This window comes from Tamandua tetradactyla, chromosome 1, assembly GCF_023851605.1.
Source record: "Tamandua tetradactyla isolate mTamTet1 chromosome 1, mTamTet1.pri, whole genome shotgun sequence".
In the NCBI taxonomy this organism is placed as follows: Eukaryota; Metazoa; Chordata; class Mammalia; order Pilosa; family Myrmecophagidae; genus Tamandua; species Tamandua tetradactyla.
In genome coordinates, this window is record NC_135327.1 from 90,471,212 (window position 1) to 90,485,084 (window position 13,873).

Sequence of the window (13,873 nt, forward strand, 5' to 3'; positions counted from 1 at the left end):
CAGCACAGCCCAAGCAGCTCAGCATACTTGTCTCAGCACTTGCAGCTCAGCCCGGATGTTTGGAGATGCAGAAAGGAATCACCCTAGGGAAAGCTGTTGGAACCCAGAAGCCAGGGGAGAAGGCAGGCAGATGTCCTGTGCTCTCCCCTGTGAGAGAGAACCTCAGATGGAAGTTAGCTGCCTTTCCTCTGAAGAACTGTAGGTTTTTTACTAAAGAAATTCCCTTTTATTAAAAATCAATCCAGTTCTGGTGTGTTGCATTCTGGCAGCTTTGGCAGACTAAAACAATAACTATCATAGTTCCCTGATCCATGTTAAACACATTACAGCTATATATGGTTTTTAAGAGGCAAAACTAAAATAAAGTATCATGGGCAAGAATGTTTCAGCCAGGTACAAATTAAAAGGAGGTAGCTGTGATAGCATTGACTCAGCCTTCCTCCCCACATCTCATTTCAACCCATAAGGTCTCTGAATTTTCAAGGATTTCTTTTTTTTTTTCTCATTACTTCTGGCTATGGTTTCTGGAATCTGTTGAAATTTTGCCTATACTTTGTGTCTTGCAGATGTTGCTTTTTCCCAGCCAATAAACAAAAGATGAGACACAGCCCATTCTTCATAATCTGACCCCTCTCCCCAGTAACTCTTTCATAAAGCAGTGAGTGTATGAGATCTTTACTGTACTGAAGAGGTGGTTACATTGCAGTTCCGTATAGTATTTAACTTAAACATGAATATCAACATTGCATGTTTTAAAAAATTTCCTTGCTTATTTCTCTTGTTAAGTTACAGTTTATAGCTATATAGTTCCTTCTCTTTCTCCCCTCTGATCTTCTTTTGCCCACTTCTGAATTCTGTTCATTTCCTGTTCAGAAAAGAGTAACTTTTTGTTATCTCTTCAATCTTTGTCTTTAGGGATTCTTCCCTCCCCCCACAACACTGCCCATCTTATCAAATTAGTTTTGCCAACAAAGCTCCTTAGAGGAAATTTGATGCCAACTTGAAAATAAGTTTTTCCCCCCATTTTTCTACCAATATAATGCATCACATCAATAGGTCAGAATGGTGAGAGGAAGAGAGAGATAGAGAGGGAGAGAGGAAAAACAATGCAAAATCATCTCAATACATGGTAAAACCATTATCTTGAATTTTTTATTTCTTGAAATGGGCAATCCCTCAGGGTAATGGAAGGGAAATTATAATAAGGCTACAACAAGAAATTTCATAAGTATTTCATAAATAGAAAATGGAATGAAACAAACCAAAGGATAAGGTTGCTTTTGCAAGCAACCTTATCCTTGCTTTTGCCAATATGGTAAAACATTCTTCTGGAAGTTCTAGCCAATGCACTAACACAAGAAACAGAAATAGGAAGCACAGCTGTTATTAAAGAGAAGAAAAAATATTGTAGATGATATATGTGTTTAGGAAAATGAAAACAAACACAGGAAAAATCCTTATAGAGAATAAAACTTTAGAAAGTTGGCAGATTGTTAAGTAAATATAAATGGATAGCTTTCTTTATAATTCCAGCAATAATGAGGCAGAAAATATTATCTAAACCCTAACTCTATTAACAAGACCAGGCAAACATATAAAATGCCCAGGGAATGACTTTTTCAGGGAAAAACATAATGTGAAATCTTATTGAAGGAAATAACTGTATTGAAGATATGAAAAGACCTTTTCGGTGGTAGGTGATAGAAGCCAACACAAACTATCTAAATCTCAAAAGGGGATTTTCTGGAAGGATACCAGAGAAGTTCAGGGATGTGGAAACCTGATAGATCTAGAGGTATACAGGAGGAAACACATAGGCATGCCACTCTTGGGACTCTCTTTTCTATGCTTTCCTTGGGGGTGCTGGCTTCATTTTCTCAGACTTCTCCATGTATTGGGAAATGCCTGCTAGCGCTTTCAGTCTATGAGGAAAGAAAGGGCTCTTCTCTTTGCTTTCAGAATGAAAAGTACCCAGGAGGAACTGACTATTCAAGCTTGGGTCACATACTTACTCCTCGAATAGCACCTGAGGCCTAGGTCATGGCGTAACATGATTGAAAGCACATCAGACTCACATAGAATGGATAACAGAGGAGGAGATATTCCCAAAATAAAGTGAGAGGAGGTATTATTAGGAGGGAGGAAGTAGGTGAGCAAATACAACAGATCTATCCTACAGAAAGGATCAATCATCTGCCTGGATAAAAGCATGCTTTATGGTTAAGATACCAATTCTTTTGCTAAATAAATTAGTTACATGGTTAATTGTACTTTTTGGTAAATGCCATTTCAGTATAAATTAGAAGGGTTTCCTATTCAGAAGCTGACAAGGTGATTTTAAGTAAAGTATTCTTACGAGACTAAGCAAGTCAGAATAGTTAAAAGAAGAAAGGAGGAGGTCTTACACTACCAAGTATTAACAGATATTAATGCTATAATAATGTAATCTGAACATTTAAAGAAATACCAGTTCATCTAATAGGAGAACCCAGAAATAAACCCGAGTATATTCCAGAATTTGGAATGCCATCACAAGTCAAGTGAAGTTAGGATTTAACAAATGGTTATGATTACTGAATTGTTATGTAGATGTTTCTTTTTTCACTTTCTAGTATATTTCAATAGCCAGAAGAAAATGCCTGAAATTACCAAACTGTAATCCAGCTGCCTTGATCTCTGATAATAATTGTATAACTATATAGCCTTTATCTTGTGATTGTAAAAAACTTGTGACTGACCCCCACTTTTAGTTCATTATCCTGTTTTTCAACTTTAGAGTCTTATGATCACTAAAGACAGCTCCTAATGTTTATCAGTGAAGGGCCTTGTGTCAGCGCAGACGTAAACCACCCCAGTTCCAAAACTATCTTGCTAAACAGAGTTGGATCTAACCAAAATTGGTCTTACATGTGCAATAGCTTAAACTTAAGCTATAAGTGGCCTATACCTTATTATAATCTTAAAAATCATGCCCATCATCATATTAAGGATGCCAATTTCTTGTATACATTTGCAGCTATGTGTGTAATCAATCTGTGCATGCTCAATAATTAGATCATCTCTTACTTCATTATCTCGAGCCATCGTGCTCATTATCCTAAAACTCGCCCATCTTTTGATGCTATAAAACTATCAAAGTTACTGCAATTTGAAGAGACAGATTTTTAGGCTGATAGGTCATCTGATCTCTTGCTTTGTGCCTAGCAATAAACACTTTCTCTCTTTGAAACCCCTGTGTCTCAGGAATTGGTCATTTGAGCACAGCAGGCAGAGAACCCACCATTTTTGATCAGTATCATCAAGTTTATTTGCTTCTATTGGTGTTCAATTTTAGGAATTTAAAATCCTTGTGGACTTAATTTTATTTTTGAATATTAAAACATTTTTATAGTTTGAAAGAAAAAAGTATATACATATGTGAAGTCTCTTTATCCTGCCCTTCTTGTTCCAAGCCTATCCTTTTAGGTAAATATTTTCATTGATTCATTCTTCTGTTTGCCTTTTTGCAAAAATAAGTGAAATTGTCCTCTTGTTAACTGGATGAATGGGGGTGCTTTTCTCTTGCACCTGAGCCACATTATTTTTGCTGCCCTTAAGACTTATTTTACCTCTGAGTTCCCTCATGGGGTTTTCTGATATTGAGAGAGACCTGTGTGACTTCATCTGTTTCCATATTTTGGTTTATGTTTAGTCAGAAACGTTTTATGCTTTCAAAATCAGCTTAAGATAAATCAGAATAGGAGAATTTTATTTTTTTCTTTTGTCTAGAGCGGACCTTTCCCATGCCCCTGGGAAGTGTTTTTTCCCCACTTTTCTACAGTTCAAAGAAGAGGCTGTTTGCTCCCAGAGACTCACACCACATTGAATTGAGATGGGCCGAACAGGGGCCAGCTATGGTCCTTGAACACAAGTGGGTGAGATTCTGGCTGTATACCGGGTCCACTAACCCTGGCCTCATACCCTATTGGCCCACTTTTTAATGCTCTGGCAGCACTGCTTTCTCTTGATTTCTGCCCCTTGTTTTTCACTGTAGAGAGAATATAATATAGTTTTCTGCATATTGCTATTTTTCATTTAACAAAACATATTGGAAATTGTTCCTAATTAGTTCATAGAGGTTTTTCTCATTGACACATATGTCAGTGGTATAGCACTCAATAATGTGACTGTACCATAATTAATGGAAGTGGTCACTAGATGGATTTGCCCCTTGACATTAAAGAAGGGTTTAAGATAATAAATTCATGGATGAAGGATGTACATTGTATTAACAGGCAGAGCCTGGTCACATACTTTCCTAACAAGTTGAGCGATAATCTTAAGGCATGCCTTTCCCAGGACTCTGTAAAATGGACTCTCAGGCAAATTACCTCTCTCTGAGGCTAGTTTCTCAGCCCTGGGAGCCGTCTCCCAGCTCCCAGTCTTGGGGAGCTGTCTCCCAGCCCCTCATCATTGGAAGCTTGCACCCTCCTGTCCTGCGGAGGTGACTGACTCCATATCTTTCTTCTGGAAGTCCCACTGTTCCCTTAAAATGTCCCATTAAAGACTCATTATCTTCCTTGACTCTTCAATTCTCTTCTGAATAATCTATCTCTGACAGGTAAGAAGCCCTGTTTCTAGTCTAAAAGTGCTGAGGCCAGCTTTAACTGATTTTCTCATGCCTGGCTATTCCTCTAGCCTGTTCCTAGGTAAACCTTTTCTCTACTCCTGCCAGGTACCTCCCCTAGCTGTCTTTAAACTTCCAGTGCCATTTCTTTTTCTCTCTTCAGCTGACAGATTCATTTTTCTAAGACATACATATGTTAAAAATTACTAACACTTCCTTGTGGACAAATTAGTTGCCATGGCATCTTCCTTTTCAATTTTCTCTTCCACTACCATCGTTCATTGAGCACAAATTATGTGCCAAGCCAGGTAGTGAGAATCCAGGGATCACAAACAGTACCAGGCCCTACCTTCAGGGAGGAGAATTATCAACAAAGGGTAAAGTGATGCTTCGTACATTGAGGACCTGCGCCAGAATGGGGCTGGCTGCCAAAAAAGGCTTTTTGGAGGTGCTGGAGCCTGAGATGAGTCATGAAGATGACCAGGTTGAGCATCTTAGCTAACATTATTCAAATACAATTTGGAGTAAAGTTGGGACAGGGAGTGGCTTAATAATATCTGGGCCCAGGAAGAGCTCAGAAATATGAGGTACAGAGCTGGTAGTGCCTGGTGGCCAGAGGGTAAAGTGGGTATGGGTAAAGATTTGGGCTGGGGAAATGTGGAGGAACCTTCCCGTGTGGCCCTGAGCTTGCCCCTTTGACCTACGTACCAGATCTTAATAGCATTGTGATAGTTTGCCAGATGCTAGGACCAATATCACAAATTGGGATGGGCTTAACAACAGGAATTTATTGGCTCACAGTTTCAGAAGTTAGAAGTCCAAAATCAAGGCATCAGCAAGACCATGCTTTCTCCTCAAAATCTGTAGTTTTCTGGTGCTGGCTTGCTGCAATTCTTGCTGTTTGTTGGCTTGTACCTCTGCCTCCTTTCGTTTGGCGTTATCTCTCCTTTTGTCTGAGTTTTTGGTTTTTGCTGACTTCTGGCTTCTTGCTCTTTTGTGTGGCATTTTCTCACTCCTGACTTCTGCTTTCTGCTCTTTATAAGGCCTCCAGTAGAATAGATTTAGACACACCCTGATTCAATTTGCCATACCTTAACTAATAACCACATCTTCAAAGGTTCTATTTACGAATGACTTCGTACCCTCTGGGACACAGATTGAGGTTAAGAACCTGTGTTTGTTGGGATGCATGATTCAAACTAACCACAGGCATTATCTTTTCACGCTCTTGAGGCTTTGTTGTTTTTCTAGCACCCAACTGCATATAATCAGTGCTTTATTTAGGTTAGTTAAGGGAACTGATGTGTTATCAGATCTTGATCATGCTTGATAAGACATTGCTTAACTCTCATTACTGAGGCTACCCCTCTCCTTCCTACCTTTTTGCCTTTTCTCCCTACCCTTTCCCCCTTTTTATTACTCTGCAGCTATGCAGATCTTACCCATCCTTCAAAATTCATCTAAAATCCCACCTCTTTCCTGAAACCAGCCCTTCTGGTCCACAATGGCAGAGACTTTATATTTCTGTCATCCTTAGACAGGGTATATATATGTATATATATTAGCTTTCTTAGGTCTTTTTTTTTTTTAACCTGTATTCAGTTTGCTAGTTGAATAACATACAGTTATTTTGAGCATATTGTCTGCATGGGGCTGTGTAACATATAAGGAAGAAGTGGCATCATTCTTTTCTCAAGGAACATAATATAATCATTAAAAAGTTAGAAAGTAAAAAGTGTCTTTTAAAACAGGTGAAGCTCTGTTCCAGCTGGGACAATCAGCGAAGGCTTCCTGAAGGAGGGGCATTTGATGAAAGACTCTAGGAGGGGAAAAGGGTGGAGTGATAGGTGTGAGAGTGAAGCGATACAGGAGTATTCCTGTATTGAAAATATTTCGAAAGATAAGAAGAAAAATAATCACTAAAATGAAAATAGATAAGGCAAAAGAAAAGTCTCTGCTGCCTAAAAAGATGTTGCCACAGACATTTCTGCCAACCCTCTGAATGAAGATGGCCACGCTGGCAGCAAAAGTCAGCCCGTAAAAGGCACAAGCTCAGATAGTTATAGGAAAACTTCTGAAGGAGTGCACCAGATCTTGGCCATGCAGCATAAGGACTTCGGTGTTGCTAAAGGATAATCAAAAGCATTCATACATATTAAAAGAACACATGTCAAAGATCTTATTTAATTAATTAATTAATTAATGAGGGAACCGGTATGATGTTACAACTGATTCTAAGGAGAATCCAAAAAGTGAACAAATATATAAGGCCACCAGGAATGCTGAAATGAATTTGCTTAATAGTTGTAAAACTGACAAAATTGGTCAGTATCTCAGAGAAATTAATTGCAGTTCATGGGACACAATTTGCATTTCTGTAGACAAAAATCATTTGCACTATTATCAGTTTTCTCCAGTTTAGGAATTGTAAAATAGCCCAAAGAAAAATAAAATGTGGGTGAATTAGTCAGGAAACCCACTAAGTTTTTGGCCTATTTTGAAGTCTTTAACAATTTTTAAATTATTTTTTTCTTCATTTTATTTACATATACTCCATGTCCACCAAACATACCCTGCCCCGTCACCCCCGTTCCGGGATAACCTCTAATCTACTTCCTACCTCTGTGGATCCACTATTTCTAGACATCTCTTATAAGTGACATTATACGATATTTGTCATATGCATTTTGCTTATTTCATTGAGCATAATGTTTTCAAGGTTCTTTTATGTTGCTTTAAGTTTCAGAATCTCATCCTTTCTTATTGCCAAATAATATTCCATTGTATGTATGAACCACGTTCTCTTTATCCATTCCTTTGTTGATGGATGTTTGGATAGTTTCCTCTTTTGACTGCTGTGAATAATGTATATTTGTAAATATTAAGAGATATGTTATAGGACTTGGCTCACATGACTGTAGGGATTGGCAAGTCTGAATTCCATGGAGTAGGCCCTAAACTGGGAACTCCAATGAAGGTTTCAGTGCATTCCCCAGAAGAAGCTGGCTGGCTGAAGTAGGGATAGATTCTCTTTTCTGACTGCTGAAATCATCAGTTCTCCCTTTAAGGCCTTCAGCTGATTGAATGAGACTTCTCTAATGCTGAAAGCAATCTCCTTTGCTGATTGTAGGTGTAATTAGCTATAGATGCAATGAACTGACTAATGATTAAATACATGAAATACCTTCACAGTAACAATCAAGTCAGTGCTTGCTTGACCAAATAATTGGACACCATATCCTAGCCAAATTGATACATGAATTTAGCCATTCAGTATAGCATGTGTTTGAGTTTCTGTTTTCACTTTTTTTTGAATATATACTTAAAAAGAAAATTGCTGGGTCATATGGTATTTCTATATTTAACTTTCTGAGGAACATTTCTACTAACAATGCACTTGAGTTCCAATTTATCTGCAACCTCTCGAACACTTATTTTCTTTTTTCTAGGTAATAGTTATCTTTGCAGGTATCTTGTGGTGGATTTGATTTGCATCTCTCTAATGGCTGATGTTGAGCATCTTTTCGAGCATCTTTGCATATGCTCATTGGCCATTTGTGTTATCTTCTTTGATAAAATGTCTACCCCTTTGCCCATTTTAAAAATTGAGTTGTTTGCCCCTTTCTTGAAGCATTGTAAAAGTTTTTCATATATTCTGGATATTAAGTCCTTATCCATTGTGTAGTTTACAACTATTTTCTCCATTCTGGAGGTTATTATTTCTCTTTCTTGAGAATGTCCTTTGATGCGCTAAGTGTTTAATTTTGATGAAGTTGACTTTGTCTTTATTTCTTTTATTGGTCGGCTTTTGGTGTCATAACTAAGAATGGATTACTTAGTCCCAGGCCATGAAGATTTGCCTCTATGTTATCTTCTAAGAGTTGTGTAGTTTTTTTTTTTTTTTTACATGGGCAGGCACCAGGAAGCAAACCCGGGTCCTCGGGCATGGCAGGCAAGCACTCTTACCTGCTGAGCCACTGTGGCCCACCCAGTTGTGTAGTTTTAACTCTTATATTTAGGTCCTTGATCCATATAGAGTTGATATTTGTTAATATGTGAGGTAGCAATCTAATTTCATTTTTTTGCCTGTAGATATATAGTTTTCCCAGAACCATTTGTTGAAGAGTCTATTATTTCCCCATTGCATGACCTTGGCACTCTTGTCAAAAATCAGTTGTGTATTTGCGTGTCTATTTCTGTAATTTCAATTCATTTTCATTGGTCTATATGTCAGTCTTTATGCCAGTATCACACTGTTTGGTTACTATAGCTTTATAGTATAATTTAACTTTGGGAAGGGATGGTGTAGTAGGGGTTTTTGTGTGTCTTGAAGCATCCAGCACAGAGCTCCGATGCGTTCAGCGCTGTGCCACAATAGGGGGACACAAACATCCTTCTGTTAGAGGTTGGCATTGATCAGTGGACTCATCCTGCAAGCATTTCTAATGTGATTAAACTGTCCCATTTTGTGTTAAGTGTTGTCGTCTGAAGCAGGCCATTGCTAATAATTTACCTTCTGAAAGATATTAAGATGGAAATAAAAATTCTGCTACCTTTTTTTTCATTATTTTTCCATGTAGCCTGTTATTGCAGCATCATTTGTTGAATTTTTGTTGTATTTTGTTTGTTTGTTTTGCTTGTTTGTTTGTTTTTGAGGAAGTGCATGGACCAGGAATTGAACCTGGGTCTCCTACATGGCAGGTGAGAATTCTACCACTGAACTATCCTTGTACCTGCCTGAAATATTCTGCTAGTTTTAAGGACCTCTCTGGGGTTCATGCCTAAGGACCAATTTATAGGTGAGATTGCCCTAAGGAACTCTTATAACTAGATCCTGGTAGATGGAGGCTATGTTCTACTTCATCACAGCTTATATCCATGGGGTAACTGCTGGCACATACTAGGACAGGGCTGGGGCTTTGAAATTTCACTTCTGTAAAATTTGTCTTACTGTTTTGATTTTCTTATTATCATTTGAGTTTAGTAAGAAGGGTGATTTTTTTTTCTACTTCATTATGCTATGAATATTTTTCTTATCTCAGTTGTGATAGAGATATTTACTGAAATACAGCATTCTCCTTTGAATCATGCATTTATCATCTGCATGCATTCATTTCATGAATATGGTGAGCATAATTGTCTGTATTTTCTACCTTGAAACACAACTTTTCAGTATATGAGCCACCATACTGTTCTGCCCTTAGAATTTTCTGATGGCATCACAGTTTACTTGCTGCCCGACAGAAAACTCAGTCTCCTTTGACTTTTCTCTCTTCTCTCTTCTCTACACCCAGTCAGCAAGTCTTATGGATTGTACTTGTTTTTTTCCAAAACCATCCTTTTCTCTTGGTTGTCAGTGTCACTGACCTTTACTAGACTCAACTTTTCTTATGGCTAGTATGCTCATGTACATCTCCCAACTTGAGCATTCTTTGTACCACTGGTTCCCAATCTTTCATAAACAAGGAACTCCATTTTAAGTTAAAAAACCAAAAACTAAAGAAGACCAAAAAAATCATGTACCACCATGTGATAGTAATTATTCTCTGAGCTCTCAAAGGTCAAAATAAGCCTAAGGCATTTCATTTTTTTTAATATCCCAGAATATTAGTAAAAAATGAAGAAATGCCAAAAAAAAGTTACAAAAATTGTGCTGTGTTTCAATTGTTTGCATTTACAATTAACAGTTTTAACAAATTAACAATTTTACCGCAAAGAAAGTATACGTAATTGTTCCTTTCACAAGGTTAAAGAATTTATTAAAATATTAATTTCTAGTCCCCTACAGATGATACAGTTTGGATATGGGGACCATGTTTATGTTATGCCATGAGCATAAGTGTATCAGTTAGGAATTCATTTTGCTGTAGACAACCAATGACCTTAAAGTTTAATCAATAGAGGTTTTTTTGTTTCACATAAAGAAGTTTGGAGGTGGGAAAGTTCAGGGCATCTGCTCAACTTTGCTGTGAGGGATGCTGTTCTCTCCAACTTTCCATGCCTCCAAATGTAAAATTTGGCTTTCATCATGATGCTTGTCACCTCTTAGTCACAAGATGGTGGCTGCAGTTCTGGCACCATGTCCACCTTCCAGTAGGAAGAAGAAAGAAGGGCAAAAGGGACAAAGAGGGAAAGGCAGAGTTTAAACGGACAAAAAATGTTTTTCTTTTATTGAGTCTTTACATTTTTTATTCAGAAAGAGAGACACTCTTCCTAGGCATTTCCACCTACATCTCATGGGCCAAAAGTTATAACACATGGCTAACTATAGCAACAAGGTAGGCTGGGAAATTGAGTATTTAGTTCTTCAGCCCCTAAAAAGAGGAAGGCAAGTGAAAGGGAATTGGGAATGGATGTTAGGTGGATCCTATTTATAGCTTCTACTACAGTCTTCTTTCAAACCTCTTACTGTGTCTTTGTAGTTGTTAGAACAACTTTTGGAGATGTCATCAAATACCCATTTGGAACCCCTAATGGAGAGGTGGCTTGGGTTGCATGATCCTTATTATTCACTGATTGGGAAAATGGTGAGAAAGTGATTATGAATTCATTAATGCTGTTAAGTGAGTTTGTAGTTTATTAATCACATCTATTTAAAAGTCAAACATATACATATAAGGCTGTTATTTCACCTACAGATAAGTCCCCCCGAAGGACTCCTGAACCTTCCATGTCACTCTCTTATCCCTCATAGATACAGTGCTCTACAGCATACCACAGTCTTTTTCTGAAACACTGATATGGTCATGTCATCACAGTCTTGCTTAAACATTTTTATTTTTTATTTTTTAATTTTATTTTTGTCTATAAGACAAATAGTCTAAATTGTTTATTTGCTTAATGAAATAATTAGCATTTTATTCAAGGCCTTTTACAACTGGACCAAGCAGTCTTTGACCTTTTGCCTGGGTACACCTTCCTGTTATTTTCTCTCAAACTTAATATGCTGCATCATTATACCTCTGATCCTTTGCACATGCTGTTCCCACTGGATGCTCTTTCATCTTTTCCCCACCTGCTGAGAATTTGTTTATGCTTTCAACCCAGATCAAATGTCACTTTCTCCATGGAGCCTTCCCTGGGCCTCTGAGGCAGAGACATGAGCTCTTCTCTGGGTTCCAGTGGCACATTGTTTTCCCCTTAGTTATGCACCATTAGCTGTTTACTGTGATTGCTTGTGGGTTGACTGGCTCCCAAGGGTAGGGATATTGTCACATTCATCTTTCTATTTCTAGAGTCCAGAATAGAACTTAACACATTGTGGAAATTCAGTATGTGTTTATTGAATGAATAAATGAAGTAATGAAGGGAAATGTGCATGGATTTTATTATAAGGCCTTTATTTAGACGAAATTTAAGAGAACAGGCTCCTGCTGCTATTCTTCCTCCTAAAACCAGACCTTAGTTAACATAGAACAGATCTTCATTCACATAGAAGCAGACCTCCATTAACCTAGACCAGATCTTATTAAGATGGAGCTTTTGAAAAGCTGTCTGGCATTTCTGGGGTGAGAAGGGTATGTTTCTTGCCACAAATGTGCTTTAATTTTCTTTTGGTTGACACAAAAGCAGTTTGGTTATGGGACACCCCAAGAAAGGTAGTCATGGCTACCATTATTAAAAGTTTGCTGACATAATGGGTGTCATTGGTGAAGACTCAGAGTTCCTCATAAGGTGCACCCCTTTGTGTGTGAAGTTCCTTGGATCTTAGTGGCAGAGCTGCCTTCAGCCACAACAAACCAGGGTGGTTTCCTCTGTGCCTGGCTGCAAGTAGCTGGTCAGAGTCCTGGGGTGCAGCCGCTCTCATTGGCACACAAATCTATTTTCTACTCACGTGTTGCATGTACTATGTGCATTAGCTGATATTGTTCCTTACCAGTCCTTGCAGGATGAAGAGAGAAAAAGTCACTCTCTTCTACATGGATGAGTTAGAAAAAGCCATCCTATTCTGGATGGGCGCAGCTCCATGGGAGCATGGCTTGGTGACCCCATCATGTCTCTGGGCAAAAGTAAAGTCTTCCTTTTCTCTGGGGAGAACATAACCTGCAAAAGCCAGCCATAATGGGAGTTTCTGCCCTCTGACTTACTCTTTTTTTCCCTAAAAATTTGCTCACAGACTACTTTTATAATAAAATTTTTATTAAGAACAATTTTAAATTTACAGAAAAATTGCAAAGATAGTACAAAGTTCTCATATACCCCACACTAGTTTCTCCTATTGTTGCCATCTTACATTAGTATGATACATTTGTCACAATTAATGAATCAATACCGATGCATTTTCATTAGCTGATGTTCATACATTGTTCACATTTCCTTAGTTTTTACGTGGTTTTTTTTTGTGTGTGGGGGGGTGGTTCCAGGATATCACATTTTATCTAGTCATCATGTTTGCTTAAATTTTGCTTGGTTGTTACAGTTTCTCAGACTTTCCTTGTTTTGAGTACTTTGACAGTTTGAAGAGTAGAAGTTGGGAATTTTGTAGAATGGTCCTCATTTGGGATTTGTTTGATGTTTTTCTCATGACTGCACTGGGGTTATGGTTTTGGGAAAGAATACTCCAGAGGTAAAGTGCCATCCTCATCATGTAATTTTAAGGTACGTACATTGGCATGACTTATCCCTGTTGATGGTAGCCTTGATCACCTGGCTGATCAGCCTTTGCTTTTATGACACCATCTCCTCTTCATGTCTTCCCACATGTGTGAAGTGTTTGTGGAATAGTGTGCTGATAAACATGCAGGGCAATTTTCCTTGGGTCTTGATCCTAAAGAGAAACAAACCTGTCTATGGTGAGTTCTACCTTTTGGGTAAGTTCCACCTTTTGGGGTGGGTGTCTACATAGAAGGGAGTCTTGAAACTTGGCTTCAGGCAAGCTGAGTTGCATAACAGGAACTTATATGTGATATATGACCATCTTCACTCCTCTCTAAAATGGAAGTCTTTTGTATGCTTCCAAGTTGTTGAGTAAATATCTGAGCTCCTGCCTCTTTCTGGAGTCTGAGGTTGGATGATCACAGCAAGGAGACTAGGGTTATTAGTAATATTTAGCTTAGTGTCCTAATAGTCAGAGTGTAAGCCTGTTTTTCTGCAGTTAAAAATAAATAAATAAATAAACCAAAAGACCTGGTTCCTCCATATGTTGCCTGACCATTATCTTCTGGAACCCTGTGATGTTGGTGAAGATCATCAGAAATATATACATTTTCTTGTTCTACTTTTGAAGATCCTGAGTTGGGGATTCACCTGCTTGTGATTCACCTGCAC

The 13,873-nt window shown here is 38.1% G+C and overlaps 1 protein-coding gene across 8 annotated transcripts in view; it reads left to right on the forward strand.

Annotated features, from left to right (window-relative positions):
* The window catches only part of PDE1C (phosphodiesterase 1C), a 708,660-nt gene that overhangs the window by 256,990 nt on the left and 437,797 nt on the right, over positions 1-13,873 (forward strand). For 3 of the 8 annotated variants that reach the window (XM_077120252.1, XM_077120276.1, XM_077120267.1), the window contains exon 1: positions 13,329-13,416. The exons of 4 other annotated variants lie outside the window; for them this stretch is intronic. In XM_077120252.1, coding sequence (XP_076976367.1) covers positions 13,344-13,416 — 73 coding nt within the window. In that variant the 5' untranslated portion in view covers positions 13,329-13,343. Of the gene's footprint in view, positions 1-13,274; positions 13,417-13,873 lie in introns of those variants that run through there. One more of the 8 variants, XM_077120257.1, reaches the window with a different exon arrangement.